The 21,663-nt window shown below is 36.5% G+C and overlaps 1 protein-coding gene across 1 annotated transcript in view; it reads right to left on the bottom strand.

The window, feature by feature from the left end:
- CNTLN (centlein) overlaps window positions 1-20,809 on the bottom strand; it is a 289,401-nt gene extending 268,592 nt beyond the window's left edge. The window contains exons 1-2 of the mRNA XM_063081076.1: window positions 20,450-20,809; window positions 14,431-14,519 (exon numbers count right to left, since the gene is read on the bottom strand). Coding sequence (XP_062937146.1) covers window positions 14,431-14,519; window positions 20,450-20,809 — 449 coding nt within the window. The remainder of the gene's footprint in view (window positions 1-14,430; window positions 14,520-20,449) is intronic.
- Between the last annotated feature and the right edge of the window lie 854 nt (window positions 20,810-21,663).

The following is a 21,663-nucleotide window of genomic DNA, read 5'->3' as shown; positions in this document are numbered from 1 at the left end:
TACACTATTAATTCTTTTTGGCACTGACTTATTTGAAATCAAGACTACTACAAGTCTTCACTATTGCTGAATACATTAGCTTTCCTTTTCTCCACAAAAATCTCTAGAAATTCTCAACAGGACATAACCATTAGTTTTTTCAAAATTATAGACACTTTCCCCTCAGGTTTCCAAGGGTTATTCCCTTATACTGAATGATAACAAATATAAAACATTAGCATAAACAAATATGATATTAATCATTTTGGAGTCCTCAATGTAAAGGCTTGTCAGATCAAATAAATTATGTAGGGAATGTGTATACACCTATAACTAGACTTAACAATAAGTTCATTGAAACCTAGAGGTTTGTTTGACCTACTATGTATTTTACTACATTCAGCCTTTCCTAAACAAAATTCCCCATGTTTTAAAATTTGGTCAATTTTAGAATAACATCCAGAAAATTAAAAGGACACTTCATATAAAATCATAAGGCATTCAAACTTTTTATAATCATAAAAAATACATGATTTAAAGGCAGTAAGCAACAAAAAGGCAGAATAGGAAAGGACTTTCCTAGAAAATCAGAAGCTGAGGGAGTTTATCACCAACAGACCTGCATATAAGAAATAGTAAAGGGAGTTATTCAAGTTTAAATGAAATTGTACTAATTAGTAACATGCAAACATATGAAAGTATAAAAGTTGCAGGTAAAGGTAATATATATTCAAATTCATAATACTCCAATACTGTAATGGTGGTATAGAAATGGCTTTTAACTTGAGTATAAAGGTTAAAGAGAAAAGTATTAAAAATAACTAAAGCTACAACAATTTGTTTATAAATAAACATTATAAAAGATTAACTGTGTCATCAAAAAACACAAAAGTGTGGGAGGGAAGTAAAAGATTAGAATTCTTGTATGCAATGTAAGTTAAATTCTCATCAGCTTAAAATAGACTGTTATGGCTATCAAATGTTTTATACAAACTGTAGTGGATTGAATTATGTCCCCCTAAAACTCACTGAAGCTTGAATTGTCTCACAAGATTTATGTATTAGAAATTTAGCCCCCACTGTGACTGTTAAAGAGGGTGGGAAATCCTATTATGGTAATTGAAAGGTGGAGCCTTAAAGAGGAGATTGGATTGTAGCACCGTGGAGTAGTGAATGGATTAAAAACAGTGGTGAGGGGCCTGGTTCTGAGGGCTTTAAAAGGAGAGTTTCTCTCTGTCTTCTCTCTGCTTCCACCATCTTGCAATGTGAGACCCCTGGTTCACAGCTGCCACCACCAGATGGACTTTGGACTTCCCAGCCTCAGAAACTGTAAGCAATAAACTTCATTTTCTTATACATTACCCAGTTCCAGGTATTTCTGTTATAGCAACACAAAATGTACTAATACATACGCCTCATGGTAATCAGAAAGAAAAAACATACAGTAGATACAAAAAAGACAAAGAGGAAAAAAATCAAAGCATACCACTGCTGAAAATCATCAAATCACAAAGGAAAACAAGAGAAAAAAAGAGAGAGTACGAAATTACAAAAGAGTGAGAAAACAATTAACAAAATAGAAATAGTAAATCTTTACTATCAATTAGTACTTTAAATGTAAACGTATTAAATTCTCCAATCAAAAGATAGAGAGTAGCCAAATGAATTTTTTTTTTTACATTCAGAATTTTAATTTCAAAACAAAGAACCATAGTACCATTAATAATGGAAAATCCATATAGAAATATTCACAACCTGGTGACTGAGAAATAGGAAAACTGTTACCCTGCATTACTGTCAACCCGCTGTTTGAGGAGCCAGAAGCAGAGATGCAGATTGATTGGAGGAAAGTCACCTTTTTCAACAAAGCCCCACTCCAGAGCTACGTGAGTTTTTACACAAAGGCCTGACAACCAGAGGAAATGGTGAGAACTGAGAACTAGAATACTGCAAGAATTTGGCTAAAGATCCAAAATGTGCAAGCACCAAGATGGGAAAGGAGATCAAGTAACATATGGAAAAGGGAAGAGAGGGTGAGTGGCATCATGGTTTAATCTCTATTTATAAAAATACTGGGAAACTCGGAGATGACTGTGGAGGTGTCCACAACCTGTGGCAGAAGCAAATCCCTCCATCACGTCTAACCCTTTGAGGCCAAAGGGATTAAAAAAAACACTGTATTCTGTTCTCATGAGACTTGACTCAGCTTTAAGGACACACATAAGCTGGAAGTATGGAGACAAAAATTGTTTTCTATGCAAATGGACACGAAAAGAGAGCAGGGGTACATCAGACAAAACAGACTTTAAGTCAAAAAGTATAACAAGAGACAACTCACTATATAAGGATTAAGGGATCCATTAATCAATAGGATATAACAATCATAAATATATATGAGTATGCACCCAACACTGGAGCACCTAAATATATAAATTAAATACTAACAGATCTTAAGGGAGAAATAGACAGCAATAAAACAATAGTAGGGGACTTCAGTACTCCACTTTAAACAATGGATAAATCAACCACACAGAAAATCAATAAAGAAACATCAGACAGAAATTATACTTTAGGCCAAATGAACCTGAAAGACATACAGAACATTCCATCCAACAGCAACACAATACAAATTCCCTTCAAGCACACACAGAACTTTCTGCAGGATAGATCTTATTTTAGGCCACAAAACAAGTCTTAACAAATTTAAGAAGATTAAAATCATAACAAGTACATTCTGTTTCTGCTCCATTCTGAATTCCTCATTACCAAGACTTCTTGGACTTCCTTTCATCTTTATCACAGAAAATCTTTACATTGTTCATGTACTAAGCCTCAAATTTCCTTGATCCCAAGTCTTTGTCTTTTCTGGTTTATTCTTCATTTTGGTGGTAAATATTTTCCAGTGGCCTCCTAAGAATGTGTGCATGAGAGATATGAGACCATATATGCCAGAAAATATCTTTATCCTAACTTTACACTTGATTGACAATCTGACTGGATATATAATTTTAGGATGAAAAGAATTTCTCTCCCAGAATTATAAAAACATTACTCCATGTCTTCTAGCAATTGAGACAATCATTGCTACTGTAATTTCTAATCCTATATATGTGACTGAGTTGGTTTTTTTCCCACTCCAGGAGGTTTTATGATCTTCTCACTATCTCCAGTGTTCTAAAATCACACAATAATGGTCCTTGCTATAGATATTTGTGCTGAACACTAAGTGAACACTTAGAATTTGGAAACTCATGACCCTGAGTCTGAGAAATTTCTTGGATTAATTCTTTAACAAAGTCCATTTTCTCTGTTCTCTACCACTGAAATTCCTACTAATTACTGTTAGAGCATGTAGATCGATGATTATGTGATCAAATGTTCAAATTAATTATTTTAATGAAAGTCACTTAGAAAAATTTCTAGGAATCTAGATTTGCATTCCAGTAGAGAGGTTAAAGACCTATTAAAAAATCTGGAATTCCACAAATATTGATGTCAAAGCCCCAGCTTGGTCTTAATCTTATTAAATCACAGTTAACAAATGTCTTATATGAAAGAATGAAAGATCTTTTTAATAGTTCAACATTTGTAATACAGAAATATATTTATTTATCCCTACATTCAAGATATTAGTTTCCACTACCTTGTATTTTAATATCATTCATTCACTTGTTCATTCATTCACTTATTCAGTGCCTTTGTGCCAGGGACTATGTTAAGAACTATAAAGAACATGTGTAACATGGTCCTCACAGTGCTCAATGGAGAAGGCAGTAAGTAGGCTGACACACGTAAATAATTAAAATATAAATGCTGTTAAAGCAGTATCCAACAGACTACAGAGCACATGGGCAGAACAATTCTCTATATGCTTTACTTAATGATATTTAATGAATCACAAAAACACATATCAACTTAACATATGCTTTATTATGCTCTTATTTCTGAAACAATTTCTGAAAATGGGGGGAAAGAGGATGTAATTATCATGATAATTAAAAAAAAAAAATGCCTTAGTATATCAGCATATTACCAAAACCAGAAATCTACCTAAATATCTAGTTAATATCCTCTTATCTAATTCCAAATCAATAATCACTGTGAGAGGTCACTCAATCCATTGAAGTCAAAATAATGAAGAGAATTCTACCTTGCATAGTAAGAAATGTTTCCGGGTTTATGGGAACTGTTCTGTGTCCCATGTCTTTGGGCCCTCCTGCCTACCAAACCACCTTCTTCCATCCATCCTCAGGTGGGATAACAAGTAAAGCAAATGCAACAACTCAGGGAAACATCACAGTGGAGAATGAATTAGCTATGCCACCTAAAATAAACCTGAAGTGAGTATATAAACCACCCATAAATTCCTCTTCCATCAATAAAGCAAAGAGAGTGGGAAAACGTGTTTTGAATAGTTACATAATTTTCATTATTTCCAAATCCTTAAACTTAACAGCACTTGTATGATTTATGTTTCCCTTCAAGTATATGTTTAATGATGGCCTCAAGAACTTTTGGTCATTCCTTGAATACCACTATTCCAGTTCTTTTCATGTGTTACTTCATCTTCCACCCATAGAGCTTAGATGATCTCTAGTGAAGGTGGTACATAACAAAGTGTAGAGACTTAAGGCAGTGCTATTCAAAAGGCAGGACTGTGAATTAGTTGTTTCTGTTTGGCCAAGAGATAAGGCAAGTTAATTATCAAGGTTTTCTCAATGAAGAAAGCACAAGGTTGATTTACATTTTGGCACATACTCCTTATTTACCAACACGTTTTCAGAAAGACCATACAAATTATCACTGCCCTAAGACAAATAAATGTCAAATAACAAGAAAAGAAAAAACAGAAAGTAAGTAATACAGCAAAGATTAGAGGCAGTAGCAAATGTAAAAAAAGGATTGGGGGAAATAGATTAATAAGCAACAACCCAACTCTAGATGGATTAGTAGCAACAAAGAAACACAATAACACACTTCCTGGGATTTTCTGTCACAGTAGGTAGACCACAAACTGTAGTATCTTAAAGTAGAGCTACACAAAATGTAGGACATTTTCCTTGACTAAGATACTGGATTTTGGCAAACATTTGTAGTTATCCAAAGAAAAGTTGAATGATTCAAGCTCCAATGGTTCCTAATGTACTGACATTCTACGAAACTCTTTCTTCAATGTTTATTATTCCCACCTCCTAAAGTTGTGATGTTTCCTTACACATTCAAAGATAAAATGCAGTAGTTGTAGTTTCATGACACTAATAATCTGATGTGAGAGTTTATATATAATAGCAAACAAACTGGACTTATAGAGCTAACAAAGAAGTGATATATATCCAAAATGTACTTTTGGCAGTAGTTCATAATAAACTCACAAAATGACAGATAAACTCAATATCTATAAATGATAGAAAATAATATTTTCTCCAAATAAATTCTTAAGGAAAATATATACAAACTATTAGCTATTTCTGTGATATTATTCTATTAGAAAAATCAAAATTTTATTTTCAATAACATAAACTTCTAATTACTTACATTAGAATTATAAAGAACTTTTTTTACATCTCTTTCCAGCAATCAAGAAATAATTACATTAATATAAATATCCTTATCATAGTACTTATAAACTCTATTACAAATTGTCTCTTTCTACAAATGTCTTTCCGACTAGAAAGTACTCTTTAATAGCTAAGTGCAGAGCTATCTCTTTTTCTAACTTTTAGGACTGTGTTTGCAGTGAGATGACACTCAATTGATACTTGAACAAGTAAATGCAGTGGAGATATCTGTTTTAATGATAGCCATCCATGTCTGAATCTCACAGTCTGGCTGCTCTGCAACATTTGGTATCCCCTAGGCAATGAAGCCTAAAGGTAACAAGTTTCCTCCAGATATCCATTAAAAACGTCTTAGAATTTTCACTGGCTACCTTTAACTTGAATTTCACAAATTATTTTCTTTGGTGTCTTATATCTTGCTTTGTCTCAAAGTAAAGATGTAAAAACAGAACTGAAAAAGAAATCAATAAGATGTTTAGAGCTGAGATACTAAGAACCAAGATAGAGGATTTGGAAGTTAAGGACACAGAGGAATTACTAGATTTGAGTGACATTGCAAAAGAGAAAGTGACTGAACTATGGAATTGATTTTCTGTTCAAAAAGAAATCAAAAGGTATCAAAGATTACCCTCAAGATGTGAAATTTAGAGAAAAGGAAGAAAATGGCATGCCTGTGATAAAGAGAAAGTTAGGTAGTAAAATGATTCAAAGGAAAAGCCAATAAGTTCTAGACATAATATACTGAGTTTGAAGGGCACCATAGGGCATGAATTAGAAATGCCACAGGCAATTGATATAAAAAGATATATAAAAGAAAAAGTCCACAGAAAAGGACATAAAATGGTTCTTAGATTTTACTCACATGTAATAAGAGAAATACAAGTGAAAACTATTTCAAGATATCATTTTTTTATCTTTCAAATAAGCAAAAATGTAAAAGTTTGAAAACTATGTGATGGTCAGGATGTGGAGAAAACATAACCTTCTTATATTGCTGCTAGAAGTATAAATTGGTACAACTTCTAAAGTCAGTGGTTCAACAGCATCACATTGCAATTATACAAGGGTACTTCGAAAAGCTTGTGGAAAAATGGAATTAAAAGATAATGCAAATCTTTACATGAAACCTGTGAAGTATCCTCACATATATCTTTTGATCCAGTGTATAAGTTATTTATTGCTGGATAACAAATTACCCCAAAATTTAGCTGCTTAAAACAGCAAACATTAAGAGAGAAATTTTGGGTATGATGGTGTGAAGAGCTCCACAGACCCAGTTCCCAGTGAAACCGGTGAAAATTTTTTTAAAAACTACTTAAAGCCTCCGGAAATGGTCCCTATGGCAAACAGCAAATGAGGAAATATCTACTCAAGAAAATCTACAAAAATTCAGTAAGAAAGGCAAGTGTCTGAAGTGTTAAATAAAAATGACAGTAAGCCATTGTTTTGGACTAAGTTCCCGTACTAAGCCCCAAAAGACCAGACTAAAACTCAAAATGGAGTCAACCCTTGCTATGGGTTAAGCATGTCCCCCAAAAGTTCTTGTACTGGAAACTTAATCTCTATTGTAACAGTTTTAAGAGGGTGGGAAACCCAGTTATGGTATTTGAAAGGTAAGGCCTTTTAAGAGGTGATTAGATTGTGAGGGTTATGCCCTTGTGAATGGATTGCTCCATTCATGAAGTAATGGGTCGATGGTTTAATAAGTGGTCATGGGCATGTTCTGATGGCTTTATAAGGAGAATGAGTGAGCAGGTTACCTCACTTGCTCAGCCATTTGCCATGTGATTCCCTGCATTGCTGTGTAGAGTCACCACCAAGAACAAGGCCCTCACCAGATGCACCCCCTGGACTTTAGACTTCCCAGCCTCAAAAACTGTAAGAAATAAATTTCATTTATTTACAAATCACCCACTTTCAGATATTCTGTCATAAGCAACAGAAAGCAGGCTAATACACCCCTGCTAAGTTTCACATCTCCCAACTTAAACTATGTTGTGGTCTGACTCTCCTAGAAATCAGGAGAGAAAGATAGCCAATTTCTCAAAAAGGCCAGTTTAAATCTTCAATAGTCATGATAATGAAGTTCCCCCTGCTTGAATTCTTAACACAAAAGGATAGCCTGAAGTAACTTGATGTTAAATAATCATCTATTCTATTGTTCTGTGTTCCCATCCCCCCTAATGAGTAAAGTAACTTTGAAATGACCAATCTACTTTTTGGTCTTTGTTTCTGCTTCTTCAGTCTTTTCTATAAAACCAACCACCTCTGCTCAGCTCATTGGAATACTTATTATGTTTTACAGAATGAAGTGTTGCCTGATTCTAGAATCACAATAAAGCCAATCAAGATCTTTAAATTTGTTGTAATTTTGTACTTTGAGAGTAGTTGAACAAAGACCACTCTCTCCTTCCACCCTTCCAGGTAAATATGATGGAAACTCTACTCCAGACAGCTGCAGCCAAGAACACAGGGCTCCTTTCTCCCCTAGTTTCCAGCTGGAGGATTTTCTTCCTGGGGGGATATTAGGATTTCTCATCCTGCCCCCAGCTAACTGTTTCTGAGGCCAACCAAGTCCAACTCAAGTGCAGAGGTGGGGACTCCATTCTTCTGCTCTGCCCCAACTTATGGAATAAAGACTCTCCTTTGGGCACAGCCCGTTAAGACCCAAACGCCATTGCCCTGGATTGTGACACAGTGGTTCTACCAGGAAAGGCAAGCCAAGAGGACCTCAAGCTGCTGCCTCCACTCTACGTAGAGAGCAATCAGCTCCTAGAGTGGGAGTGTCACTCAGAGAGAAGCAGGACATTGTCTCCAGCTCCAGAGGTCTGGCTCACAGATTTTGCCTGGAGGAAGAAGCAGGATATGAAACAGATAGATCCTAACCTCTTCTCCAAGACACTGACTTCATTTGCAACACAAAAACAGTAGGAGGGCTGGACCATTAGCTTAATTGGTTAGAGCTCAGCCTCATAACACCAAGGTCAAGGGTTGGGATCCCCCTACAGGCCAGCTAAACTGTAGGCCTGCTAGTTTCTAGGAGAGAGCTAGGAAGACCCCTTCAGGAATTGGAAAAAATATCAAACACTGAAGCTTCAGAGGAGTCATAAATTGATTGGTTGGTTTACAGAGCAATTTATGCCCTAAGGCATTATTGTAAACAATTTAGCAATCACCAGGCAATTAGAGGCATTCAATAGTGGATGTGGGCAAGGAAAGAGAGGAAGAGAGCCCTACCAAAACCACTCTCATTCCAGGCTGACTTTGGGCATACCCAAAGGTGCACCTCTCATTTTTGTTCTTTTGGCTGAGGATTTCACTATTTAAAATAATCACGAAGCATGCTGAGATGATGTCTAATGTTCCTAAGTTCAAGAAGGCTATGATATGTCTTAAAGAGAAAAGAGTGTGTTAGATAAGCTGTGTTCAGGTATGAGTTATAGTACTGTTGGCAATGAGTTAAATGTCAATGAATAAACGATATATAATAAATAAGGTATCTTTAAACAGAAACACACATAAAACAAGGTTATGTGTTGATCAGTTGATGATATCGTGACCAGAGGCTCAAAGGAACCTAACCCTGTATTTCCCCTAGAAGCAGTGGTTCAGCATTTTCTAATTCAGTGTTTGCAGTAACATTACAGAACATAACTACTGTTAATAACCAGAATTGATTATAAACATTAAACTAATTATAGATAAAATAGCATAATGTCTGAGATTTGTTTCAAAATAATCCACTGGTGATAGAGGGAACAGAGGAACAAAGAGGAATAGAGGTTTATAGATTAAACAAGATTGGTCATATATTGATAATTGTACATGATAATATTATCATGTATTGATAATTGTTCAAAGTAAGTAATAAGTATATATGGGATTCATTAATGTATTCTCTCTGCCTTTGCATCTAGTTAAAACTTTTCCATGATAGAAAGTAAAACACATGCATACAAACATATCTACACAGACATCCCTCTAAAAAACTTATAAGGATATGTAATAAAGTACCAAAGCGTCAAAAAAAAAAAAAAAGAAGAAGAAGAAGAAAAAAGAATTATGGATAAGGCTGTGTTTTTCCAAAAGGGTACTACTGGCATTTGTAGTAGTATAATTCTTTAACTGGGCAGAATTATTGTATTCATTTCAGAATGTTTAGCAATCTCAACCTCTATCCGCTATGTCAGTAGCACAACTGGTTGAAACCAATGATGCAGGCAAAGGTTGATCCACGAGGCCATTCATCACAGCATCATTATCTATTTTTAAGAATAAAAGAGCCCTAATGTACAAGAAGAAGACACTGGTTAAATACAAATATGCTATATCGAAATAATAGAATATATCGTAACCTCTAAAAATGATATTATACTTCCTCTTGAAGAAGGTGAGCAGACAACATGACATTGATGTCCTCCAGTCATATTACCTTGAATAAATCGTTATCAGCATGGAAAATTAAAAAAGGGGAGATAAATGGACCATAAATTTGACAAAAAATAAAGCATAGGCTCATAGAGACAGAGAAACCAAAGGAGAAAAATCATAAACCAAAACCTAAATAGAATTCTACAGTGGAAGAGGAAGTAGTTTTTCATGGAAAAGATCCTCTCTAGAAGCTCTAAGCATCCAATTAGTAAGTACAGAGAGCAGAAGCCCACAAGAATTAACACAATTAATTAAGAAACCATACACCAAAAAGCTGGGTCCCCCTTCATCCATGTTCAGAACAGCTACCTGCAGCATTTATCTATAGTAAATGCCCAAAGACTGTTTTCAAAACAATCACTTACCTGGCAAAGTTCCCTACTATGGTAGTTGCGACAAGCAATACAATCAGAAAAGGACCAAACTCTCATTCACTACAGTGAAGTCCATCTACCATACACCTTCCAGGAAAGCCTGTCCACAGGCTCCTCCCCCACTCCTTACAAAAGTCCACAGTCAATCCTTTCTTTCAGAGAAGGCTCTGGTAAACAGATATACAAAAATGTAAAGCAAACCCATATGAGGAACATACCTATATAAGTAATACAGACTTCTATACAAAACCATGAACAGTCCAGCAAAGGATCATCATACATTTGAAGACAATCATCAACATCAAAGAGAAAGACTAGGAAAAACAAGCAAAAGTTACCCAACAGAAAACAAAGATAATGCAAGAAATAGAAAAACACTTAAAAATTATAATCAGAAAGACTAAAAAGTTATTCTATTAAAGAAGACTGCTTTGCAAAAGGAAAAATCAAATAAATAAATTCTTGGAAGTAAAATTTTTATCTTTAAAATAAAAAATCCAAATAATAAAATAGAGTATCTTAGTCCATTTGGGCTGCTATAACAAAATAACTTAGTCTGGGTAATTCATAAAAAAAAGAAATTTATTGCTCACTGCTCTGGAGGCTGAGAAGTTGAAGATCAAGGCCAGCAGATTCAGTGTCTAGTGAGGAGCTGTTCCTCATAGATGGTGCCTTCTATATCCTTACATGGTAGAAGAGGCAGGAGGCTCCCTCAGCCCTTTGTATTATAAGGGCACTAATCCCACTCATGAGCGCAGAGCCCTCAGGACTTAATCACCTCCTAAAGACCCTACTTCTTAATACTATCATATTGGGTATTAGGTTCCACCATATTAATTTTGGGGGGACACCAACATTCAGACCACAGCATAAAGCAAACAGAAAAAATCGACTTATTGATGGGAAAAAAAATAAGAAGACCATTACGGAGATAGAACAAAAAGATAAAATGATGGAAAACATGAGAAAAAAGGGATAAGGCAGCCAAATCCAAAAGGTCCAACATCTAATAGAGTGCCAAAAAAAAGAACACAGACAAGGAATAAAAAATATAAAAGAACATTTTCTGAATCAAAAGAAAAATCTTAAGTTTTGAGACTGGAAAGACCCACCAAAGGTTGAAAAGGATGAATTTTTACTAGTTTGTCAGCTGGCCAGTATGGGGATCTGAGAGAAGGACAAATTTTTTAAAGACCCAACTAAACAGAACATGTTTATATCTCACAATATCACATACAAAGAGAAAACCCTAAAAGCTTCAAGCAAGTCTCTAGAAAGAAACAAGAATCACACTGGCCTTGGGGTCCTTGGTAGCACTACTGCATGCTTTTAGAAGATCACAGAGCTATACTTTCCAACAGCTGAGGGAAATTACATGGAAATAAAATTTTACATTCAGCTATAGAATCAACCAAGCATTAGGGCAAAAGAAAGACATTTTCAGGCTTGCAAGGAGTAAGAAAATGTACCACCTGTTCATACTTTCCAAGAAAAAAATACTTGAAAAAATAATCCAATGAAAAGGAAAAGGAAGATGTAAGATCCTAGAAACTGTGGAACTAGTTCAGGAGCACAATGAAAAGAAAATCTAGGATGAGAGCTGTGAGTAGGTTTAGAAAGCAATTGATCTAAATCCATAAGATAAGCCAAAGAGCAAAGGAAGAATGTCTTCATCCCGTTATACAAATGTCTGACAAAGAACACAGACATTCTCTAAGATAGGAAAAAGTAAAAAGGACAATTAGAAAGTCCAGGGGGGAAATGTTGTCTAGAAAGACTAAGGTTTAAATATTAAGCAGACCTAAATAGAATATAATTTGAGTAATTAGTGGACTACACAGAAAGATAACATCTTTGACTTTAGTATCTAGAATATTCTTTTTTGACAGATACAATTTTAATGGCATACCATTTTCACTTGTCAGTGGGTCCAGACACACTACATCATTCTCTAGAAAATAAATATTTACATAATTATAAAATTGTAAGTGTCACTTATAGGTTTCCAATTTCAAAAGTCAACTCAAAATCCAAGGTATCTCATAGTGGGATCTATGGACTACAACATCAGAATTACCTGGTAAAAGGCCAGCCAGTTAGCTCATTTGGATAGAGTGTGGTGTAACACTAAGGTCAAGGGTTCAGATCCCCATACCGGCCAGCAAAAAAAAAAATTTTTTAAAAAGGAACTACCTGGAAAGTTTATTTTAAAATGACTCCTGGACTCCACCTCTAGAGATTCAGTAGATCAGGTGAAAGTCCCAGAAATCTACATATTAGTAAATTCTCCAAGTACATCATGTGCACACTAAATTTTAAGAATCATAGCTATAAAGCAGTAATCTCTAAAATTTCTCATTACACATCAGCAAAAGTCTTTTGAGTACCCACCTCCAATATATGTACATTTATTTCTAAATAAATATTAATAATATATATTATATATATTATATATATTATACTTTTATGTAATTATATTATATGTTATATAAACATATTATGTACATTATAAATATAAAAAATAGAAACTGTAAAGGTTGAGGGAAAAATAGAAACTGTAAAGGTTGAGGGAAATAACCTAACAATATTTTAATACTTGTTTCTGCTTAACCAAGACGAAAGTAAAAATCAAGGATACGTTTAGAAAGTTGAAAAAAAATTAGCAAATAAAAGGAGAAGATACAGAATCACAAAAATGACAAAGCCCCAAAGTTTCTCTAGGTTTATTGTGCTAAAAAAGAGGGAGAATGAGAGTGACCACATTTCATCTCAAGGATGATGGAGTAACAAGGGTACTTCAACAAAGGACTTACTGCTGATCCACAAAAGGAAAAATTTGATTGATGAATTAGACATACAAGAAACACGAGGAGAAACTGATTACATTATTTTGAGCTCATCATTACCAAGGATGAGAAAATTAGACATAGTCAGACACATATCACAGATTTTAACAAGTCAAATATTCCAGACAATATTGGAATGATCACAGGCCTAGATACTTCAAAGGTGGATATAGTTCAAGTTATCAAAAATGATATTCAGATTATATGATCATGATACCAATAAAGAAAAATGCTTTTAAAACTTTTTTTGTTTCATAATTTTTTGTCTATGGATATCTATTCGCCCCATCACCATGTCGTCGTCGTCTTTTTTTGTGTATGTGTCTGGCCAGTACAAGGATCCAAATCCTTGACCTTGGTGTTACCAATACCATGCTCTGACCAACTGAGCTAATAGGACAGCCCCCGATAAGGAAAAATGAAAAAGGAAAAGGTATCCATATGCTTAAGCTTCTCACTTAGGAAATATAATGAAATCCATTTAATAGGAAAGCAAGTGTTTTAACTGCTGTGCTAAATGTCATGGGACTACTGTACTCCAAATGTTTGATAAGGAGTACTCAGCATCACTCCACTGTTTCTAACGACCAAGGAGAGGCCCAATAATCCATAGTTAAATGACTGGGCATCCCCTACAGGGTAATACGGAGTGCTAAGTGGAATCCCTATTCCAAAATACTTTACTCTGGCAAGGTCACCCCAGGCTTTCAAGTACACAACACAATTATTTTAGAGGAAAAGTGAGTCATGTCTAGGAAGTTCCCTACAGGGACAAGTCTATGGAGTAAGAAGCCAAACAACAGGGATTTCTCCAATTTTAAAGTTAAGCTATGTATAGCTCAAGACAAACACACACACACACACACACACACACACACACACACACAGTCTCTCTCTCTCTCTCTCACAATGTCACACACACACACACACACACACACACACACACACACACACACACACACAGTCTCTCTCTCTCTCTCTCACAATGTCTAAGCCATAGTTTTATCTTTCCCTGCAAACTTCCCAAATATGTCAGAATCTGAGCAGGAGACAAGGCCTACCTGTACTTGGTGAACTGGCATCCCTTGCAATAAATTAAATTAATTATAATATTCTGTTGCATATTCATTTGAAAATCAAATGAATCTCTTTAGTGCATTAGTAACAAATTTTAACTTTAACAGTAAAGAGAAACAAATTGAACAAACCAAATACTCATGAAAAAATAATTTGGGAGCTCACCTTTCTACAACCGAACTGACTGCTTGTGTGAGATCTGGGTTTGTCACCTGGAGACGTTTCCACAAAGACCATACAAATTCTTTATCAGCCTTAAAGAAATAAAAGATATTTTAAATGCATTGCTTTGTAGCAATATCAAAGAAGACAAGACAGTACATTAAATTTAAAAAATGAAAAAACATAATTACTTGATCCCTAGCTCTATAAACATACAAATATATTCTTTATAAGTGTGGCAGGAAAGCTTTATTTTAAAAAGCTCTTACACTGGTAACCCACATTCACTTTTACTATTCCTATCACCCACATTTTGGGGTATAATGTTGAAATGATGAATATCAAGGTAAATTTGCTCTCAAAAGAAATTGCCCTCAGGCCACTGCTCCATTTTTTAGCTCCCTGTTTTAGCAAAACTCCTTGAAAGAGTTGGCTATAGTCGCTGTCTACACTTCCTCACCTCCCATTCTATAAATGTCCTCCAGTAAGATTTCACTCCCCACCATTATGCTAAAAATATATATTTTTGAAGGCCCTCTATATTGCCAAACCCAATGGACATAAACAGTTTCAGTCCTTATTGCCTATTCAGTTGTTATTAATTTTGCTGACAATTAGGAATCACTTTTGGAGGGCTTTTAAAAGTAGTGAGGATCTAGAGATTCTGATTAATTGGTCTCAGGTAAGGTCCAAGCATCACTATTTTTTAAAAGTTCCTCAGGTGAATCTGTGCACTCAGGGTTGAGAAACACTGTTCTAGGGAACTTCATAACAGTCCCATGGTTTTACATACCAATTCAACACTGAGATGCCCACATTTCTATCTCTAGCTGTTTCCTCTACACTTAGGTCCAGACCTGTATCTTCAACTGCCTATTCAACGATTCCACTTAAATGCCTAATAGGCATCTTAAATTTAACTTGTCCAAAATAAAATTCTTGATTACTTAGCCTCTCACAAACCTGCCCCTTTGCATCTCAGAAAATGACACCACCATCTACTCATTTGTTCAAAGACCTAGAAGTCAATCTTGGTTGCTCCTTTTTCTCACATCAAACCATCAATAAATCCTACGGTCTTATCTACAAAATATATCCCAATTCTGACCACTCTTATCACTTCTAACACTATTTCCCTAGTCCAAGTCAATTCCATGTCTTGCCTAGCTCTCTACAATGGTCTCCTAGCCTTACAGCTCAAAACTTTCCAATGGATTCCCATCAGATCAGACAAATAATCCAAACTCTACCAAAGCTACAAAATCCCACATGATCTGGCCCCCCCCACACCTATCCAACCTCATCTATCACTCTCCTTGTTCACACTAACTTTCTTGCTCTACTTGAACAAAGGCCTTTGCATACACTGTACCATCCATCAGATTTTCATATAGATTATTCCCTCACTTCATTCAGGACATTGCTTAAATAATACCTCCTCAAAAGAATTCCTCCCTATTATATTTATAATAGCCACCAAACCCACAAGTCTCTGGTAACTTCTTACCTGTTTCATTTTTTTCCCATGACATATTTCACTTAATAATCTTATATTTGTTTGGTTGTTTGGGTTTACTTATATGGCAAATACCTCGATTTGTATCTGTCTCCATCATCCATTCTGTTCTTTGAGTTTCAGAAACCATTTTGGATCTTTGGTGCCAACTAACACACTGACCTTTCTTGCCTTATGGACTGGCTACGTGACTAAGTTCTGCCAGTAAAAGAAGTATTGTTGGAAAGTTATAGGAAATCTTAAAATTAGACTTATGTCCACCAAATGTGTTAGAAATCTTTTTGCCAGTTTGTTGTTGCTTATTTAACTTTATGATGGGGATTTTTTTAGAAAAAGAAAGTTATTAATTTTATACATTCAAATTCACCCATCTTTTCTACTCCAAGGTTAGAAATATATTTACCCATCCTTTTTTCTAGAATTTTTATGGTTTTTAATTAACAAATAAAAATTATACATATTTACTGTGTACAACATGTTTTAATATATGTACACATTGTGTAATGGCTAAATCAAGCTAATTAACATATCCACTACCTCACATACTTATTGTTTTTTTGTGTGTGTGTGGTGAGAACACTTAATATCTACTCTCTTAGCAATTTTCAAGTATACAATACAATGTTAATAACTATAGTCACCATACTGTACATTAAGTCCAGTAATGAATAAAAGTAAGTTATTTTGTGAGCAACAAAATGCTATGAATAGATTGTGGAACTATTGTATGTATGAGTTTTTGAGTTATGAATTTTTTTAGTTATTTAAATTTCATATTATCTTCAATATGGATTATACTTCTAATTACTAAAAAGATCCCTCTTATATACAAAAAATTTGAAAAGCCACCCCCAAAAAACACAGAACTAGTTTACAAACTGTTCTAGACACTATTAAAATAAAGAAATAATTGCCAATAATATTCTCTTTATATTCTCCTATAGTTTCCCTCCCTTTGAGTACTTACACTTGTTCTTTTAAAAAAACTAAAAATAAAAACCTTTAAAAATTACTCATCATAAAATTCTTTATTCTCCCTACAGAACTTCTAAACAGAATCAAATAATTTTAAATTGAAATAAAAATTCTTACTGTTTCTCACAAAATTTATCAAACTCAGCCTATGAAACAGTTCACTAAATGCTAAGTTATTATGTCTAAAATTTCTTAGACATGGGTTGGTTTTTGTCTTCCACTATCAGCTGGCATGGAAATACAAGTAGATATCATCTATACATACACAGACACCCAAAATTGCCTTATTCCCTGGGTACCTACTCTCCCAACACCTAGTTTACTGTCTGGCAATAAATTAGGCCCTCAACTGACCTCTACTAGAGAAATGAATTCAACAAATATCTGAAAACTACTTCCTACATTTAAACAAATAATTTGCTTATCAGAACTTAGGAAAAATCACGGACACTTACTTACAACGTATGGCACAAAGCAGCCACTTAGTAAATTATCACCATGAAAAATAATCACACAAAAAGATTCACCTAGTAGGATACAGCTATTAACAATGGAAGGAATTAACTACACAATATGTTCTCAAGAAAATTTTTGTGTGAGTGACAAGTTTTCAACACACCTAAGTTTCTAATGTAAAATATAACTTGATGCATTCTTTGTTCATATTCTCTTCCAACATCACATGCTTCAAAAAAGTTACTTTCAACAGTAAAGTGGTAATGAACAAATACATATTTCATTTAAATGCCCTAAATAATGTTTTATCCAAAATTGGTTTATAGGTTTAGTAAATATTTTTTAGCTGCTACCAAAAAAAAGAAAATAAGCTTTATAAATACTATATTAAAACAACATTACTTTCTCTTATCTAGTATTGTACAAATGGTGATAAATGTACACATACACATACCCCCAGAATATGCTGTTGCAAACAGAACACATTCTTGAAATATATAAACAAATCAAAAGTATGATGAAGTTACGTTCTAAATCAATGAAATAAGGCATAAATGTTGTGGACTCAAAATTATCCTTTGTTATACCCTTGAAAATTCCCTAGAAAAAAACACATTTGGAAACTAACCTATAATCCTCAATAAGTCCAATACAGACAGCTTTACTCCCTTCATTGAAATTAATCATTTTTTCTTCAGCTAAGTATTTTGTGTAGTTTGCTTGCTAATCTGGGGGCCATATGAAAAAAAAAAAGTTTATATAATACAATCTCATAGAGTGGGACGAATTGCTCATATTAAGAGAAACACTTGATTCCTATTACATACTTATCCTGAGGCATTCCAATGGAGTTGAATGGTACATGGAGTCACTAAAACCTTTTTTTTCTTCACCAAGCACATACAATGGAATTCCCATATATTGAATGTGAAAAAAAATCAACTAACCTAAATGAAGCTACTACTTATGACAATGGACTAATTAGCAGGGTTCTTTTACCCAAACTGTATGTCTGACCCATTACTGGGTTGTGAAATTTAGTAGATTTGAATGGCATTTTTAAAAAGAGAATTGAAAGTATCAGAGTTTATGACACAGTCAGCGTCAATACTCTTTCTGAAAATATGTACAGTTATGCATCACTTAACTATTTCTTAACTAGTTCTAAGAAATGCAACATTAGGCAACACACCTACTACACATCCAGGCTATATAGCATAGCCTATTGCTCCAACCACCATAGTATATGTTGTGCATCATGACAGAAATGTCAGTATGCAGTGCATGACTGTATACGTATGTGTGTGTGTACTTACTAGGTTGAGATGTAAAATGAATTTTTGTGGGTTGCAATTATTAGCACAGTTTTAATACTATGTGTTCTTAGGTACTGTGACTTCCAGCTGAATAAATAAGTAGAAGAATAAATTAAAAAGACTTAAAAGTTAATGTTTAATTACTTAAATGCTTTTTTACAAAACAACTGGTAGTTCAAATTACTGTTTCTCCCAAATTTCCCCAGGAGTAGAAGCCTGGTTTGATTGAAGTTTTATTGTGTTGGATACTGCCAATCTCATCTCACATTACTGGAATGCCTATGATCATCTAACGGTATTAATGTTACAAATTGTCAAGAACCATTGTTCTAGGCTAATTATGACCATCTCTATGTTCTTACATCTGCCAAGAGTTTTTCAATCATCTTCTTAGTCCATATATGTCCATGGCCACAAAGGCCAATGCCATGTTTGGAGACACATTTTAAAGATAATAGTGAATGGATTTGGTGAAGGGGTTTATCAGGCTGCTTCCAACAGACCGACTTAATCAAGTCATGCATAAAAACTAAGTATCTTAGTTCCTAAGCCAGCTAAGGGCATAACTGGGGGACGGGGAAGCAGGGAAGGGGAAAATATGAGCAAGCAGCTTCTTAGATGCTTAATCATGGGTTCACATTGTTAAACTCCCCAAGGGTAAGGTGTGAAGATGACAAAATGCTTTAGCTCACTGGTGTCTTTGACTTATATCTTTGCTCCTTAACCAGTGAAGAACAGAAAATGGGAAAATGAGAGAAGGGCATGTTCAATTTGAACATGATTGTCCCATTTTTAGTCTTGACTCAGCAAGGACCTAAAAAAGGGGCAAAAGAATCCAACAGAACAAACTATGAGAGAGAATGAATTTCAGGAATTGTTTTATTAACCTAAACTGATGATACACAAAGTTACCTTGATGTTTAGCAGTTCCTGATTGGCTTCTATCTTGAAGAAATTGTGATTTAAAGATCTGTTATTGAGTGATTTCCAAACATTTAACCTCCCAACCCTGTTTAAAGGTTCTGGCAAAACCAAAGAACAGACGGTGGTAAGGATGCAAAACTAAAGGAAAATTAAATCTCTATTGACATGAGTACAATCAAGCTCACCCTTAACATACACAAACTCTACAAACAGGAAAGTAATGTTAATGCAACTGATTTACCAAATGCTTTTCGCCGGCAAGATCCCATGAAAATCAGAGTTCTCACTCAAGGACTACGAAATGACGATAGTTGGTTAGTAACTACCAAGCATCAGCTATTGCGTGTGAAAGTTCCCAACCGAGATTTCCTAAAAATTATTCGTCTGTGTTTACAACTTAAGTTTGACCGTGTAAGAACGAGGGCGAGTGTGGGCTTGAAAATTAAAAACAGGCTCCTTCATCGAGGGATTTTATTTTAACAAAAGTGTTTACACTTTCCTGTTCATTTCAACTAGTGGACGGCACTGCACTCGCGGGCACCTGGATAACATCAACTACAATCACCACCGAAAACTTGGGCTTCTGGGGAGGGGGAGGGGGTGCGGCTGCGCATATCCAAGTGACGGAAACCAAACCCCGCAAACTGCCGCGTCCCTTCAGCCCCAGGCAGCAGGCCGACCTGGCCCTGCGAGCCAGGAGGGAGCGCCGCGGGCGGCTCTGGGGAGGTCCCGAGCCCGCGGGACGACGCAGCCCGAGGCGGAGGGAGAAGGGCGCGCCTCCCCACCGGGCCCGGCCCCGCTGAGGGGGAAGGCCGGCTGCAAGAGTCCTCGATACCTGACACAGGGCCAGCTCCTCCTTTAGGCTGCTCAGCTCTTCCTCCAGCAGCTGCGTGCGGGTCACCATCGCCTCCTCTACCGAGATGCCCTCTAGCCGCCTGGACCCCATGGGCGCGCTGAGGAGGGGAGCATGAGCCAGAGCTGCGCCCCTCGGCCCGCGCCGGCCCCCTGACCCTTCTTCGGCCCCCCGGATTATATCACTTTTGTCCGCGACGGCCTCCCGCGCTGCGCCGGCAAGACCCGAGGTCTCACTGCGCACTACGTGTACCTCAGCTCCCCGCCCGATACGTGGGGACCGGGGACCCAACTGTCGCGCTGGGGGCGGAGGGAGCGGTGAGGGCGGCGAGCGCGCAGCCATGGCCGCGGCTGCTAACGGGTCAAGTTCCCTCTTGGCAACTTCACCTCCCCTTCCCCATCCTGGCTATCCGAAGCGCCGGGCTGCGCATGCGCGAATATTTTCCCGCCTTGGAGCGTGGGGTCTCGCGCTCGCGGGCCCTGGCCGGTTTCCCGCAGGCCGCGCGCCCGGCGCGAGCGTTGGACTGCGCACGCGCCATTGGCCGCGGGGTTAGGCCGGCCCGCCCGGCCCCAAATCGCGACGTTGCCTCCCTGAGTCCTTCGCCAGGAGCGCCTCGGTTTCCCGCCCACTAAAAACCCTAGCTCTCCACTTAGCGCCTTCCTCATATCCCACCTCTTAAAGCCTTCCTTGACAAGCCCCCAGCCCCAAATGATCCCTGACTGTGTGTGAATTCCTCCTCCTTCAAGGCCCCTGCCAACTCGTTTGTCACGTTTCATTGACCGCCCTGGAGTGTTAGTTACTCGGCTAATCTCTCCTGCGCTGTTCTCCTGCGCTGTCGTAAGCTCCTTGAGGATCAGGGAATAGGTTTTCCACTTAAATGTTTTCTTCACACCCCTTAGCAAAAGTGCTCTACGTACAGCTGACATCCAGCTGACTGATGTCAAGTAGAAGTGGAAAGCCTTGTGTTGAGCTGGGACTATCAAGCAGGTTTCCCATTTGAATTATGATCCTTTGTACACCCTTTGTCTTTTGTTTGGCAAGAGTCGTGATTTCCTTTGAGTTTTTATGTCAGCTTCTTTTTTTGTTGGCCGGATATCAGAGTGAGCGTGTTCCACATTACCCAACAGTATGGGTCCCTGGGCCAATCAGAAATCAGTAATTTGGAGCATGGTTAAAGAAACAAGAGCTACTTTATC

Source organism: Cynocephalus volans, chromosome 16 (genome assembly GCF_027409185.1).
Source record: "Cynocephalus volans isolate mCynVol1 chromosome 16, mCynVol1.pri, whole genome shotgun sequence".
NCBI classification, from domain to species: Eukaryota; Metazoa; Chordata; class Mammalia; order Dermoptera; family Cynocephalidae; genus Cynocephalus; species Cynocephalus volans.
The sequence above is the reverse complement of the archived record's forward strand: the minus strand, read 5'-3'. Positions and strand labels throughout refer to the sequence as shown.